This window comes from Pinus tabuliformis, chromosome 3_2 (genome assembly GCF_031772625.1).
Source record: "Pinus tabuliformis cultivar Carrire ecotype Pingquan chromosome 3_2, CPIR1, whole genome shotgun sequence".
NCBI classification, from domain to species: domain Eukaryota; kingdom Viridiplantae; phylum Streptophyta; class Pinopsida; order Pinales; family Pinaceae; genus Pinus; species Pinus tabuliformis.
This window is the reverse complement of record NC_142302.1, coordinates 547,162,714-547,179,723: the sequence shown is the minus strand read 5'-3', so window position 1 is coordinate 547,179,723 and position 17,010 is coordinate 547,162,714. Positions and strand designations below refer to the sequence as shown.

The 17,010-nt window shown below is 34.8% G+C and overlaps 2 protein-coding genes across 2 annotated transcripts in view; both read left to right on the top strand.

Moving 5' to 3' along the window:
• The window catches only part of LOC149181667 (SNF2 domain-containing protein CLASSY 1-like), a 173,418-nt gene that overhangs the window by 22,449 nt on the left and 133,959 nt on the right, over window positions 1-17,010 (top strand). The gene's annotated exons all lie outside the window — the stretch shown is intronic.
• On the top strand, window positions 1,684-12,801 carry LOC149181668 (uncharacterized). The gene is made up of 6 exons (XM_089416666.1): window positions 1,684-1,895; window positions 2,065-2,265; window positions 6,413-6,510; window positions 12,011-12,097; window positions 12,191-12,283; window positions 12,456-12,801. Exons 2-6 carry the CDS (start codon window positions 2,067-2,069, stop codon window positions 12,651-12,653), a joined length of 675 nt encoding a protein of 224 aa, XP_089272792.1. The 5' UTR covers window positions 1,684-1,895; window positions 2,065-2,066; the 3' UTR covers window positions 12,654-12,801.

The window sequence follows — 17,010 nt, the reverse complement described above, 5'->3', positions numbered from 1 at the left end:
ACTCCTATTGAAGAGACAACTTGAACAATCTTGCTAATAAGATTAACAAGTTCGTTCCTTTTGATTGATTTACAACAAACCTTAATGCCTCTCTTTTCTTATCCTCCTCTTCCATTCTCCAACAAAAACTTATTAATCTTATATCATAAACACTTTATATAGGTAAGCATTGTAATCATTTTCCTCAACTCACACGGTACCTTTACACCTCAACCCATATAAGTGGACCTAAGTCCATGGCACAACCCATCACACTCTAAGATGGTTCTAATTGTCTCCTCAAAACTAGGACATAACACACCTTAAATGCCAAATGGTTAAGTCATCCCAAATTTGTGGGATTTTTTCCTTCATGGAACACATTCTAGCTAGTGTTGATCAAACACAATGCACTAACACCACTAACACACACTAAAAGTCCTAGATACCCTTACGCTGTGGCACGCACCCAAGCACTTCGACTGCACCTCCATAAAATGCACCTTCAACTTTGGATGTCCCAAAATAGTAATATCCTAACCCAATATGGCCTACTTGTTAGATTTGTGTAGTTCCCTCCTTATCAGATCCTTGCACCTCCTTGCACTCCATGGAATCTACTCTAATGGTCACCTTCCAAGTTCCAACACTTCCTTTCACATCATGACATAACCACCGATATACATTACAACAACCTTCAACTTCTTTAGTGGGTTGCACATCTATTTCACATTTCTTCTCCATCTTACAAAGTGGTAGTGCCAAGGAGAGAGTATCAAGTTGAATCAAGGATTGCTCACTTAGTACCACTACTAAGTTGCCTTCGTGAAACTTGTCAAATCCCTTAATTTTGTTTCACAACTTCTCATAGGGCTTAACTTGCTTGTATACACTTCTAAGTGAGACTACAATCCCCCAACCTCTCCTCTGCAACCCTTGTTAGAGTCTTCTTAGACGTGCAATCATGCCTCAAGCTGAATATAACACTAGCATCCCAAATGTGCATGCTCATTCCATCTTTTAATGCTTCGCTGAAACCACATTATGACACTGCTTAAAATGAAATGTTTACATCTTAAGACAATGTACCTACTTTGCTTATGACAATCTAAACTATGCAAGTAGCTAAGAGAGGACTATATTTTCCCAGGATGAAAATATAGGGTCTTACAACCCCATTCACACAATAATTTTAATATATTTCACCCGAAAAGAGATACATACCCTACTCCTTTCAAATTTATCATATAATTTTAAGAAATTAACACTTGTTATTAACTATTAAATAGACTTACTATATATTCTCCTTTGTTTGCACCCACCTTATATGTAAAAACATATAAATATTTTCAATACAACCAAATTAAAATCATATTTTTCCATTTAAAAATTATTAAATTGAAATTAAAAAAAATTACACCTAATAAACTTAAACAACAACCATAAAATTATATTATTATTATTATAAATATTTTATAACCTAACCAATAACCAAAAACATTATATAGTTACTTCTTTAGTGATGTGAAAATAAAAAAAATGTATTTATTGTTTTAATAACACCTAATAAACTTAAACAACAACCATAAAATTATATTATTATAAATATTTTCCAACCTAACCAAGAACCAAAAACATTATATAGCTACTTAACTAGTGATGTGAAAATAAAAAAATGTATTTACTGTTTTTCACTATGAAATTAGCATTTTTGAAAAAAGGTAAAGCTTTACTTTTCTTTACAAAACCCCTCCCAACCCAAACTTCGTTTACGTTCTAGAACAAGAAGGAGGATCTGTTCGCTTTTCGCAGGGCGGGAGCGAAAACGAGATTGCAGAGATTTGCGAATTAGGGTTTCACCAGTAGCAGACACTCGAACCCCACGATCGGTTCTTCAATCCATTGACGGCGCCAAGGTATGTTCCATTTTTAACTTCAATGGATTTCCACCCGCACATTCAGTCTTCCACACAGAGAGGAGTACATGCATTTCAGGTTTCTGGTTCAAAATCCAGTGTGTTTTTAGCAGCCACTCTTGTATGTTTAGGTTTTAATCTCTGTGCTGCAATCTGTTACTGTTTGCAGGGATGGCGTTGGCATTTGATGAGTACGGGAGGCCATTTATCATAATAAAGGAGCAGGAGCAGAAGACCCGAATTAGAGGCTTAGATGCTCAGAAGGCCAACATTGCGGCCGCCAGGTCCGTTGCGAGAATCCTCCGCACCTCACTCGGCCCCAAGGGAATGGACAAGATGCTCCAGAGTCCCGACAGCGATGTCACCATCAGTAAGCTTCTCTTCCATTTATTGAATCTCTATTTCTGGGTCGGTAAAATATTTGAATTTAAAATATATAGTTCAGGTTCAACGAAAAACAACCTAAAAATCGCTAAATGTCAGCAGTCACAACAACTAAAGTCGAGCGGATAGGGCCTGCAGGTCATCTTCAGTCGACTGATTGTCGGAATCAATTTCTTCTTGCATTGTCATTCTTGTGGTCTTTTGACCAGCTTTTCCTTTGCTGGCGACTTTATAGTTGACCCCACTTGGAGCACAGAGGGTATGGTATATGCTGCTGCTCCCCACTCTTCTTCAGGTTTTCCCTTCTGAGAGGCATAACTATCTTGGAGGTAGTATGCCTAGACATTTTTGGGAATAGCAGTTAAAGTATTCGTTTGTCTCAAAAATTCCTCAAAAATATCCTTGATTGAAGTACTAAGTATATAGTAGTCGAGCTCTTTGGGCTCTCCACCTACTTGGGCATGCCAAACTCTGGTGAAATCCAGCCCTGGCTGAATATGCATCATTGGAGGCAAGGCTCTTTTTATACTTTGTGGTACTCTCTAATAATTATTTATTTGAAGGCATACAAATAATTTAATAATTTGTCTTTGGGACTATAGCATCCGACATTACTATAATGCACCACAAAGAAAGCTAATATGTTATCACGTGATGTGAAAATATTTAGAACAAGATTTCATTAAACAAGTTGAAAACTACTGTTGAGAACTTGAGATCACAAACAAAATGGGAGATTGAATAGAACCAAAATTGCCAACCCAAAAGTCTTCAATAAAGAGAAAAGCCAGCACTAAATGTGTTCTGAAGCTGTCCGTTAATGCACTTGAGAGAGAAAGATCAAGTGCACAAGTGAGAAAAGCCATATAAGGAACAAGAGTGTGCAATACAAGAGGTCTGGATGCTTGTAGGTTTAAGCACTTCATATCAGAAAAATATTGCCGCAAAGAATGAGTAAGAAGATAGTGCTGGGATTTGAAGAGAGGGAAAAAACATACCAAAGGAAGTGTTGGTCATGTAAATAAAGGTCCAAGGAACTCTAGAAGAGAAACACAACCCTTGTATATGGATAAATCCTATAAGAATAGATAGGAACTTGCAGTGCTTTTGGTGATGGCGAAATTTTTTTGGACCGTATGCTGAAATGGCCCAATGGGCCTTGAAAATAGATGTTCCAAGCAGACTTCTGGAGTAGCTGATGTAGTGAACCCTTGAAGGTGGGTTAAAACCCTAGGAAATGCTAAACAAGAGATGTTCCAAGAAATCCTAGATCTACAGCACTTAGGCCAAAAATCTCAAGATCACTGTAGAAGAAGAATCAGATCTGGAAACCCTAGATAACACTCGGGGCATTATCACCAGCCAAATATCCAACTACTGTAGGAAGAAAATGAGATATGGAAACCCTAGTTTCACAATTACAAAAAAGTGATGCCATCAGCTGAAAATCCAAATGGTTGCTGAAAAAGCAGGGCCGAAATCCTGGTTCTGCAGTAAAAAAAAATAAACCAGCCCATAGTTGCTGAACAATGGCCGAAAAGATCTTGAAATAAACTAATAATGTGAACCCTAATGCTGCAAGAACTGATCTTAGTCGACAAGAACTCTATAATAGTGCAGAAAATGGGTGCAAACAGCCCTAATAAATATCTTTCTAGCTAGGAAAAACAAATGAAAAAAGTTAAAAACCTTGATATTCCTCTGGTTACCTTTTTTTCTGCATGCCAAGTCTGATCACTGAAATATCAGCATGAATGGGCAGAGGAACTTAAAAAACAACAGTGAGTGAGTAGGGAAGGGCAGTCTACAGATCGAAGTTGGTTAGGTCAGCCTTGGCCCTTAGCCACACCTAGTGACACAATTAAAGAATAAAGCATGGCTTTAGCCATGATTACAGTAGTACACTAGTGATACATATGAATTGGCTGTGGTCACGTGTATAGATTACACCAATGATTCCAATAACTACTAATTATCAACTGTCACAGCAACAAAAGTTTTAGTATTGATCACCCATAATAGTTAACATAATCCCAGGGGTGTGTAACTAACAGTCTGATTTGGAACTGTAATAACTATTAATATTAGACCATAGTTTGTAAGGATATTAATAAATAATATGACATGTTCTCATCAGAAGCAGTTCTTCCAGTTCAGAGGAAGGTTTTTTCTACTAAACAATTCATCTACTGCATTACCTACACTTGTTATTTTCTTCTCACTGATGGATGAGTTCATTTTGACTTTGTTTTCGGGCTTAACACAGGTCTTTTTGTGACCTATGGATTTCTGTTTTGTTGTTTATCTTGTTCTCTTTTCTTATATGTTTCTAAATTTTTTTCATAAGTTTTAACCTGCTTTGGATGCTCTTTTGGGTAGTGCCTTTGGCAGGAAGACCAATTGAGTTCTTCACAAATTTGTACAATTTTCAGTCAAAATGCCATAAGACAGATATCAAGAGCATTTGTGATGTGACTTAGTGGGGACAAGTTCTTGAGCACAATTAATTCTCAGTGGTCACTGTTGATCTAAATGAACAGTGTGATACCACAAGAGTTAGTGCATGTAGGAGATCAAAGTGCAAATCCTTGTTGAGGATACTGATTTAGTGTAGATGTGCTGATTGTATATATGAATTCAGATTCAGCATTATGTGGATAGACGTGTTAAATTATTGTCATGTCAACTTATTTACTGTGAGTTAGGAAGGAGGCTTTGTGACAGTTGCGCTGCAATAATATCTGCTGATGTATGACAGTGTGCGTGGTTTAAGTGATCAATTAAATTATTCCAAGTACATTGTCCATGTTCAAAATACAGAAAACTAAATACAGAGATAGAAACTGTAACATAAAAAATATGTATATTAATTTCACTGACTGAAATGGCTTCAATTTCAGAGTCACATTGGCAAATTCTCGCTTTTGGGACAAGAAATAAATTAGGATAATTAGTCATTTTGGCTTTGGTGTAGTAAGTTGGAGTGCTCATCACAATGATGACCTAGGTTTGAAACTTGTGTTTCCACACCCAGTACCAAATATGAAGTTACTTATGTACCCTCTCTCTGTACTGGGTATGGAGTTATATGCAACTCCAGCCTCACCCAAAACAACAAAATATAGACAATTAGAATGTATTAACAACTGTCTTTGATCAGTTTGAAAGCCTGACTTTTAAAGTTCATAGCTTGCTTTTCTGACGTGATTGATGCTTGTATTACAATCTAGGCCTCAAGATAATGAAGTTCACTGTGACTACAAATCCATTAACTGTGAAACTTCCACGACTGTGACAAGTAAGGATGTCACTTGAAAGGCTGACATTTAAGGTTTACTTTTATGGTGATCTTTATAATGTCTTTGGTTCAGATTCTGTGTACAGAGGTCATTTTTCTTGATATCTGCAGAATTCAAGAAAGATTGAATCATTGAAACTTTAAGAGAGAGTCTTAAAGGATAATTCCTCTTTACATATTGAACGCAAAAGATAGATAACTACAGGGAAGAGGATTCTAAAGTGCTTCAATGAAAAGAAAATCAGGTTCCTGTTTCGAGTTCTGGAGATTTTAGGCAAGGCAGAATGTGGATAGCTTTCAAGATTTTAGGAGAGATAAAATGCTGTAAATATGTATTGGTCAATGCCCATTTTAGGTGTGATATTGACATGAGAAAATACATAGGTGCAACAAGTTGAGCATAGATGTTATGTAGTTTTCTTCATGGTGCGCCTAATTCTTCTTTGGGTTATATCAGAGTATAGTGTCAAGTATAGCACTGTAATACTTGTAATAGTTAGTCATTGGGAGTAAATGTAGCCATTATTTTCTTGGGGGTTCTTTAATGGAAGAAAACTATTCCCTTAGAAGGTTTTCAATTCTCCTCTGTTTGGAAAAATGATAGTTGAGAATTAACTCAAGGAACATTTCATTCGATATCCATTTTTCATCACCATTGATATTTTAGGCTGCCTTTTTTATTTATCGTTTTTTGATGAGTTGGGATTTACTATGTCGCATCCATTGTTTATTTTATTATTTATTAGATTGTGTTGATTATTTACTCTGTTTAACAAGATTCCCTTATGCAGATATAAATATGAAAACAACAGAATTATGGATGCTTCCTCTCCAGATGGTAGTTCATATGCTCAAGGCAGAAGCAATGGCAACAATAAATTAGGGACAGATCCATCGAACAAAGGAACATATAAACAGCTTTGGGAGAGACAGGTATTTTCAATTTTATCAAGATTCCACTTTCTGACACATATACTATTATATTCAGCAATTGCCTATGATTTTTGTTTGTTAATTCCTCACTTTGTACTTGTCCTACTCCTGGCCACTTCTTACATTTTTTAAAAGGGTCCCTATTTATTCTTCCTGTTATCTTGGGTGCTGATAAACTATTTTCCTATTTATTTTCTTCATTTTCTGATTTCCAAATCTTCTGATTTTCCCCACTGCTTGCTGATTTTTTGCAGAGTCATTGTGATTTTTTCTTATTTGCTGATCCCTGCCAAGTTATTCTTGAGGCTATATGTTATCCTTCGGTTTGCTCGCTTGCACTAGTTGCTTCAAGTTATCTCTGAATAAATTTCCTTTTCTTTTCAAAATCTAGTTAGTAAACTTGCGTATGCTCTGTTTGCATGACCCTACTTTTTCTCCTGTTCACCTATACACCTGGATTTCATGTATGACGACTTCTGCAGCAAAACATCTCTTACTTTGCTGCTTCTTTGTCTGCATGGCACATGAACATAGCAGCTAGTTCTGAGTGTCAATATTGTTGAGTCTACTACTGCATTTTAGTCATTGAGCCTATTACTAAAATTAAGTCTATTTTTACAGTTCTGTATTAAAAGCTACAACTGATTCATTGCAGAACAAAGAAAAGATATGATAATTATAAAATTGAAGAGTAAAAGCTAGAACTAGAGGCCTTTACACCCTTAATAACATTATAATTACTTTCCCTAGCATAACCTTCGAAGTCTTTTTGTCTTATTAGAGGAAGTCAAACAGTAGGTTTTAATTTTAGTTTCCAAGGTGATGGAGGTAATGCTTAATACAAGGAATGCATTGGGGATTCACTTGATAACCTGTGTTAGTTCATAGCCCACAGCTTAGATTTGATCTAAGACACCATGTGGGCAAAATCGAAGAAACATGCCCCTTTACAACCCTAGCAACATTCTTGCTACATCGCTTAGCATGGCCTTCGAATTTTTTTGTCTTAGACAAAGTCAAACATTAGAATTAAATTTTGGTTCTAAAGTGTTGGATGCTATATCCTATGTCACAAGGTTCTCCGAAGTTCCACCTTGAGGCTCGAAATTTGGCAAACCTTTTTTTTTTTTTGACCAAGTTTATGTTTTGAAACTCATAAACTCATGTCACAACTCAAGTTTATGATTAATCCTTGCAGTTTTGAAGGCTATGATAGCATTTTTTATGTTTATTGATGTTTTTTCTTACTAACAGATGCTATATATATTTGAGAGAGAGAGAGAGAGTAAGTGAACCTTATGGTGAACCTCGTCCGAACTTCATCAAAAAATTTGAATTCGAACCGAACCTAATCATTGCTGAAACCAAACTTAAACCCAAACCATGTGACTTAGGATGGAGGTAATGCTTAATACAAGGGATGCATTAGGGATTTACCAGATAAACTCTAGGAGTTCCTAGCCCCCACCATAGACTTGATCTAAGAGACAATGTGAGCAAAAACCCTGAATCATGTCACTGGCTAAAGTATATCTGGCGTGGATAGTGGAGAAAAATCATACTTGGTAGTACTACCCATTAGTCACCTTTTCTGGAAAAATAATGATAATGAAGCATAAAAGTATTTGAGTTCAAATGAGTTTGATTCTCCTTTACTGAACCTGGATTCTCCTTGGTTGTGATCTCCTGTGCCTATGGCTTCAGATGTGCAAGGTAGGGGGTATTTTCTTTTCATTTGAACTTTTTTGGAACTTTGGAAAATTGGTTACTCATACACACTTTAATGAACATAATTAATATATGTCTATATAATAGATAATAGATATAATAGGCCCCAACGGTTAGCTCAATATTAATTATATCAGCCTCCAGTATTAGCTCAATCGGTTGAAGCATCTGCCCAAGGAATTTCATTGGGGAGGCCATAGGTCCCAGGTTCAAATTTGGTTGAATCCGTTTAGGGTTACCAGCTGCTATTGTGGCTGGGGGTTACCAGCTGACATGTTTCTTTCATATTTGTGACCATTCAATAGTATTTATAACCTCGAGACCATAAGTCATTGTATCATTCATCATTTATTAATGTATTTTCTATCCTAAATGAATATCTTTATTCTATCCTATTTATATTGGGTATTTTTAATTATCAGACATTATTGTTGTACCACACTTTCTTCATAAGTATTATCTCCCTGCTGATATGGTAGCGAAACTGGGCAATCATAACACTTGCTTCAGAAGTATATATTTCTTTTTTAATGTTTGATATAATATTTGTAGCTCATATTTCCTCTTATTTTATGACTCAAATTCAAACTCTCAAAATATAAGAGTGGATTCCTAGTCATAGCATTTACTGTTGTCAAAGTTGACTGGTTTTTAAATCAATTCAAGTGCTCACAGAATCTGGAGGACTTATGAGCAAAGTATAAAACATTAGGAATATTCTTTGATATTCTCTATTTAAATTATGTGTGCTTTTGTGACAATGTTTTATATATCGCATTGAGAATGAAGATACACATACATCAAGCTTATTACATCCAGGGGTGGAGTAGGCAGATAAGAGACTATAGCTGATGTGCTTTTGGTCTGTCTACATCTTTCAATGAGAATGGAGCATTTCTTCCAAGCTCATGAAATCATATTCAGACAGATTAGAATTTAGATCCCTATAGCCTGATAACTTTATAATATGGTAGACAATTTAGATCCCTATAGCAGGCAGGCTACATTTTCCAAACGTAGGTGGATTGCTGAAGAAAGCTTATGAGCTCTCGGTGCTCTGCACTGCAGAAGTTGAACTTGTGATTTTCTCCCCAGCAGGAAAGCTCTATGAACTGTTTTTTAGTGCAAATCCTACTATTTTGATTCTAATAATCATGGCTATGCAAACCTCATGAGATTCTTACTAATAACCCCGGTGGTGCAAGCCCTAGTAAGCTCGATGTTGAAAAACTTAGTGTAAAACCTCCAACAACAACATAATCAATACATGATGTCAAAAAAAATGGAGAAGCATCCAAGGTTCTTAAGCAATGATGTAATGAATGAGGTGGAGAAGCATCCAATGTTATTGAGCGATGGTTAGCTATACGAGGAAACATGCAATGTCATCTTCCTTTCATTTTCATGGATATAACTTAATATAACTTTCTTATGTAGAAAACATGGCTTATCTTAGGCTTAACCATGCATATAAAATACCACCTATCATCTTCATTGAAAAAAGAATGGTGTCTTTGTTCATAAATATCAGTGATTAATCGTAGGAATGGCTATTATTCTCTATCAAACAAAATCAAGGACTAAGTAATGAAGATCTTGGTCGACAACAAAACTTATGATTATTAACTTCACATTAAAATTCACTTCATCTCTGCCATCTTCAAGGAAATCTTTGTTATCCATCACCATATTGATGTTGTGACTTGGTCCTTGAAAAACATTCAGCATGTTTGATTCATGGAAACCTTCAAGTTAGACAGTATATGTCATGCTAACTTGCAAGAGATTGGTGTGAGGTACATTGAGGCTTGCAGGGCCTGCCCTGCAGTTTGCCCTCATGAAAGCATAGAAGTAGATTATAACCAGTTTCTTAGGAAACCATGAATCCTTTCTAGCCTTGACATCTCTGTGACCAACAAGATATACAACTCTTGATAATTCAGAACACTTCCATAGTTCCAAATGTACATCACAAGAAGGAAGTAGGTGGAAAAAACCATTTATCCAACCATTTTCCCCCACTTTCATCAAAACTGCAGAAAAATAAATTAGCTCAGTTGATCCAAATAGAACAGGAAATCCAATCGCAAGGAATATATTTTTTGCCCATATAAGAACCATGACAAGAGTCACTAGGCTTGTAGTCACCATAATCATCTCTACCTTTGCAATGCCATATGCATTTGATATCTCGACCGTGCTCTTAAAACAATCACATACCAAGACACACATTATCATTAGAACCCAGTTGATGACAAGAATGTAGATCTGACCCATGAATCGTCGGGATGTGTGAATTATTTTCAATCTGGGAAAGCATCCTAGGGCCATGGACATTTTAATAGATGAAATTGTTGCTGAGATCATTGCATGGCTTGCAATCATGGCAACAACACTAGCTATCACGAAGACTGGCCAGATAAAACCATCTGGAATTGAAGCAGAGAATACGTTCTCCACCACAGAGGGATGCTTCATAAGATATGCAACTTGATCCATGTAAGCCAATAGTAGGCATGGGAATACTACACATGTGAAGGCTATCTGGATGGATCTTACTGAGAAGTGACCCAAATCAGCAAACATAGCTTCAGCTCCTATTATGCATAACACGCAACCTCCTAGGGACATCCATGCTTTGATAGTGTTCCTCTTGAACAAGTAATAGATATAAACAGGATTGAATGCCCTTAAAATTGTCATGTCATGTTAAATAATATTGTAAAGTAAAATAGAACCAATAGAGAAAAACCATATCATGAGTGCCAGAGAAAATGTCATGCCTACTTTGCTTGTACCAAACTGTTTTATGCTGAACAAGATCACCAGGAATATGATTGAGACAATGACCACTGTTTTCAACTTTAGTATTTTGTCAAATATTAAGAAATGCGAAACATAATATATATGTTAAAGAAGAAACATATTATATATCTTCAAGGAGAAACATATAATGGTAATGCAAAGTTTTAAAAGGTATGTGATCCTTAGGCTTATTGGAGAGTATATAAAAAATTTCACACCTTTTTATGAGATATGGGAGGAAAACATGTTAAAGATTTTTAATAAATATAAAATTTCCAAAATGATGCTAGTTACGTGTGATTCTTTTTTCATTGTTTGTGATTATGAAAAATGAAACTCAATGTTTTTTCATTAGTGCACACATATTTCATTATATAATTGCATATAGAAAAATCATTCCAGAGCCGATAACAATAAAAGTGAAGAATTTATGGTCCAACCTTATATTTAAGGGAGATGTTTGAGGATGACTTTTGAATTTTGTTTTTCATTTTAAGACATTTGGAGCAAATAGTAGGAAGGACTTTGAGAAAGGATTGTCCTTGATTTTCGAAAATGGAGTTGTTCCTTTCCAGCCATATGCCCCAAGTGACCATCAAAGGGAGAGCTCATATGTTTTTTGGATGTTTTCTTTATAGCCATTTTTTTACACATATCCATAGAGTCCCCATGCCATTGATGTGCATTACTTGTTCGGTTTTTTTTAACCAAAATTTTTAACCAAACAAGAAAAATTTAAAAAATGCCTCAAGATCAAAGACTGAAACAAAGACCTATTGACATACCTTTTAAAGTATGGAAAGAACTTGTAAAATCATATGAGAAGTTGGATGCACAAAGAAAAGCCGGCAATGAGAGCATTCAGGTATTGAATTTTTCATTAAACATTATTTAGAATGTATTAATACTTATAAGTATCTTAGACATGTATTTGTGTGAAAATAAATTGAATTGGTTTATGTTTAAGGACAAGGCATCCAAGGCGAGGTTAACCAAGACAAAAGTCACTCATTGTAGTGGCCAGAAAGGTTTAAAAGCACTGATAACAACCTTTGTAAGTATATTAAACATGTGATATTTTTTTAATAAATTTTGTACTAGAAGAAAGTCATTGTTATCTAATTTCTCCCTATTTACTGATTGATAGGAACTAAAATATGGAAGAACTCCAAATCATTTGGAAAAGGAGGTGCTGCAGCAAAAGAGATGGGTTGAATTTGTTGTTTGGATGGACTCTATGGTATGTAATCTTAGTTGGATTTCCAATATACTTTTAAACCATATTTTCATTTTATTTTTTAGTACTATTAGATATTATATCTTACCTCATTTTATGGTTAACATTGTATAACAAAAACATGCATTGTGTTATGTAATTAATACTAACATGTAATATTGATTTTTTTTGTCAGAATGCTATAAGTAATGATTGCCAAGACGATGATCCAAATTATGTTCAACATATATCAGGAGATGATGAGGATGAGGATGAGGATGATGGTGGTGAAGGAGGAGATGATGATGATAGTTGCGGTGTTGGTGATGATGTGGATCAGAGTAATGAGGATGGTCAAGATGATCATGAGGATGATCTTGGTGGTGGTAGCTAGGCATGCACATGCATCGTTTTTTATGAAGAAATTATTGTGTAGAATGACATTGTTATGTTTAGATGGGTGTTGTGAATTTACCCTATATCAATGAGACATTTTGATTTTGTAATCATACGATGAGTTTGATTTATGTATGTTGTTAATTTATCGTAGAATAACGATATTCATGAAATATTTTGATTTGTTAATCATATTTGAATTTTACTTGTTTTGATTAAAAATAATACTGATTTTATTAGTATTATGTTGCTATTTTATACATGTTTTGAAAATTGTTAATGACACATTGTTATTTTTTTGGATGGATGTTGTCAATTTCTCTTAAATTTCTTTACAAATGATTTTGAATTGTGAAATCTGCTTTAATGATATTTAGAAACTATCATATATTTCACTATGAATCTATAAAGGGGGTCATATATGTAAAGAAAAATATACTTTATATAAGAATTCAAATGCGGATGTAACCATGGATGCAAAATTGAAAGTAAAATTGGATGTTAAACTAGGAATTAATACAAAATGCAAACAATTGACATACAAAGTGTTTTAAATTAGAAGTGAAAATTTGTGCAATAGTTGACACAAAGAAGGGAACAAAACATGGCATACAAAAGGATATCAAATTGGGCAAAAACAAGGACACATAAATGGGCACCAAATTAGATGCAAAAAAAGACAACAACTAGATGTAAAATAAGATGCAAAGTTGAGCGTTAAAAAGAAGCAAAAAACGTTATAAATTAATATGCCAAATGATGATGCAAATAATGGTGTAAATTTGGGATGCAAACTTGGGTGCAAAAAAGGAAAAAAAAAGATGTAAGAAAAGACATAAAACAAGATGCAAAATGGGGCTGAAAAAAGGTGAAACCAAGGATGCCATATTGGATGTAAAAAATGATTCCTAATCACATGCAAATTTAGGCTCGAACTCAGACACAAAATTATATGCAAATGTGGACACAAAATGAGGCAAAAAAAGATGCAAATTTGGATGGTGAAAATGATGTAAAACTAGACACCAAAAAAATGCAAAATTGGATGAAAAAGTCGGTGTAAATAATGGTGCAACATTGGACACAAGTAGACACAAAAAAATGGTGCAAAAAGGGGCATAAAATAGCTTAAAATTGGATGCAAAACTTGGTGCAAAAACAAATATAAAAGTAGACGTAAAAAATGGCTCTAAATTGAATGTACCATTAGACACAAAATAAGATGCAAAGGTGGACACAACACATGACTCAACATAAGATGCAAACATAAATGCAAATTTGGATGCTCAAAATGATGTAACATTAGATGCAAGAGATGGTGTTAAAAATGATGCAAAATTGGATGAAACAAATGACGCAAAATATGGTGCAAAATGAGATGGGAAAAATGGAGACAAATCAAACGTAAATGTGGATGTAAAAAATGGTCCAAAAAAAGATGCAAAAATGGGCACAAAAATGGATGCAAAATTTGGTGCTAAATCAAATTCAACACATGGTGCAAAGATAGGCACCAAAGCTGGTGCAAAAATAGAAGCAAAAACTAGTGTAAGACTAGATACAAAACCTGGCGTAAGACTAGATGCAAAAACTGACACAAAATGGATGCATAAAAAGACGTTAAATTGGATTCAAAATACAATGTAAACTTGATGCAAATGATGGTGCAAAAATGGAAGCAAAGAATGACACAAAATAGGAAGCAAAAGAGAATGAAAAATAGATGCAAAAAATGACACAAAACTAGAAGCAAAACCTGTCATAAAATAAGATGCAAATCTTGGTTCAAAATTTGACGCAAAAAATGATGCATAGTTTGGTGTAAAAAATGATGCAAAATCTAGCGTGAAAAAGGATGCAAAATCAGGTGCAAAAAAGGACGCTTTAAAAATTGTACAATAGAGCCAGATTTAGCGCCAGGTTGCTCATCACAATTACAAAAAAAATGCACTAAAATCTGGCGCTAAATCTGGCGCAAATCGCTGGTTTTGTTGTAGTGTATTTTTTCTCTTAGTTGTCTCTTGATCCCCTTTTTTACTCCTCATTTTTTGTTCATTACTAAAGTCAGTTGATAAGTTAAGATTTGATCCTCTATCTACTCCCTAATTTAACTCAAGTTATCTCGTAGATGGATATTCTTATGTTGGTTGTTGCCACATGGAGGTTCTCTAAATTTCTTTAAAATTTAATTTACTAATCTTATTTTAATTCACCATCATCTTCTCTTAATTAGGTTTAATTATTTTAGGATTAATATTTATCATTACATTTATGCCCCTCTTTCCCCTTTTTACCTAATTATTTTACATTATCTACATAATATTTTCCAACATGGGAAGGATAAAGTTTTTAAGGTAAAATAGTTTATTTCTTCCTATGATTCTCTTAACCCAAGTCTTATTCTTGATTTAATTACCTCGGTTGTTAACATCATTTACCCTTAATGTGAATTTACGTAGTTTTTCATATCTTGATTGTATTTATTTATTTATTTATTTTTAATGATTCCAAGGGTGCCAAGTTTGTTTGTGCCCTTCAAGAAATTCCCTTTAAGTTGCAAGGGTGTCACGCCTAACAATTTATTTGTGATGCCAAGGGTGCCAAGCCAGTCGTGCCCTTTAAGAAATTCCTTTGAAGTTCCAAGGGTGCCACGCCACTTGCCCTTCAAGCATTCAGTGACTACGAGGGGAAAGTATAGGTGCAACAACATAGACCACTATCATCTTTTATGTTGCCTGCTATAGTGAGACTAATAGTGTTGGGGATGAAGGAATTCGCCTTGATGTGCATTCCCCCTAGTAAAATCCTCATGAGCGACCCAACTTTGGGACTTGCCGCCATGACTTCGTGATCTTCAAGGCAAAGGTGTTTCAATCTTTCCAGCCCAAGTCATGGTGGGAGTGTTAGTGGGTGAGATCAGGGACATTGTCCCACCCCTCCCATGCAGTTCCATCCAATTGTACAACCCCATCACCCATATGCGAGTCATTCGGGCAAACAACTAATCTGTGCCTGCAACCACTAACATATCATCATAATATAGATAAACATATATAGTAGGTTCCAAAATTGACTTAGAATTTCAAAGACAAAATATAATTTTGATCAAACCAGGTGTCATCAACTCGTCATTTACAAGTGCTTTTGGTGGTTTCCTGCTATACTCAATACTCATCAGTAACAAGGTTTCTTAGTGTTAGTCATTGTCATAATAGCATCATCAACATCACCTAGTCATTCGCATCATTGTTCATTGTCAACCAGAACTAATGCAGTAACAAGGTTTCTCAATGTTAGTCATTGTCATAATAACATCATCAACATCACCTAGTCATTCACATCATTGTTCATTGTGAACCAGAACTAATGCAAGTAGGTAACATAGGGGACACATCCATCATGACTATCATCATCATAACATCAATGGAAACATACATATCCATCAAAGCTATCAACATCGTAATATCAATAGAAAACATACCTATCCATCAAATCTATCATCATCATGATATCAATAGAGAGCATACATATCCTTTACTGTTATCATCATCATAAATTCAATAGAGACCAACCACAACCATTTATGTTACAATCATCATAATATCAATGGAGAACATGCATAACCATTTATGCTACAATCATCATAATATCAATGGAGAACATGCATAACCATTTATGCTACAATCATCATAATATCAATGGAGAACATACATAAACATCACAACCACTAATAATAGTCATGTGTTCGGATCTTCAACCTGAGGTCTTCAAAGAATAAAGTGTGGGCCTTAGGGCTAAATAAATGTTAATGTCATATCACTGTTAGTCGACTAGAGTGGGGCACTACACATTCCCTTTAATGTTTGAGGTGTAGTTTCTTCCTCGTTTGATCTCTTTAAACCCACTTCCTCAATTATGGCCAATCTCCAACAATCCTCATCATCCATCTACATTTGGCCAATCCCCAACAATCCTCATCATTCATCTACATTGCCTCTTTCATAGTTCTAAGCTCTCGTTAGTGTTTGTAGATAAATTTAATATACATCTCAAATCAACTAGAGTGTAACTTTATTGATTTGGTTGCCTTAATTATAGAGTGTTATCTCTTTAATGTTTGAGGTGCAATTTCTTCCTTGTTTAATTTCTTTGAACCCACTTCTTCGAATCAAATCAATTATCAACTTCTTGATCAATTTCTAGTTTTAAATTTATCAATCATGCGTGGTAGTGGGATAACTAACTTTTTCTTCTCATCATCTTCTAATTGTACAATTATGAAAAAATACCTATCTTCTTTGAAAATCACATTTTTTTTTCTATACAAACTTTCTCACCAAAAAATTCCCCTCATT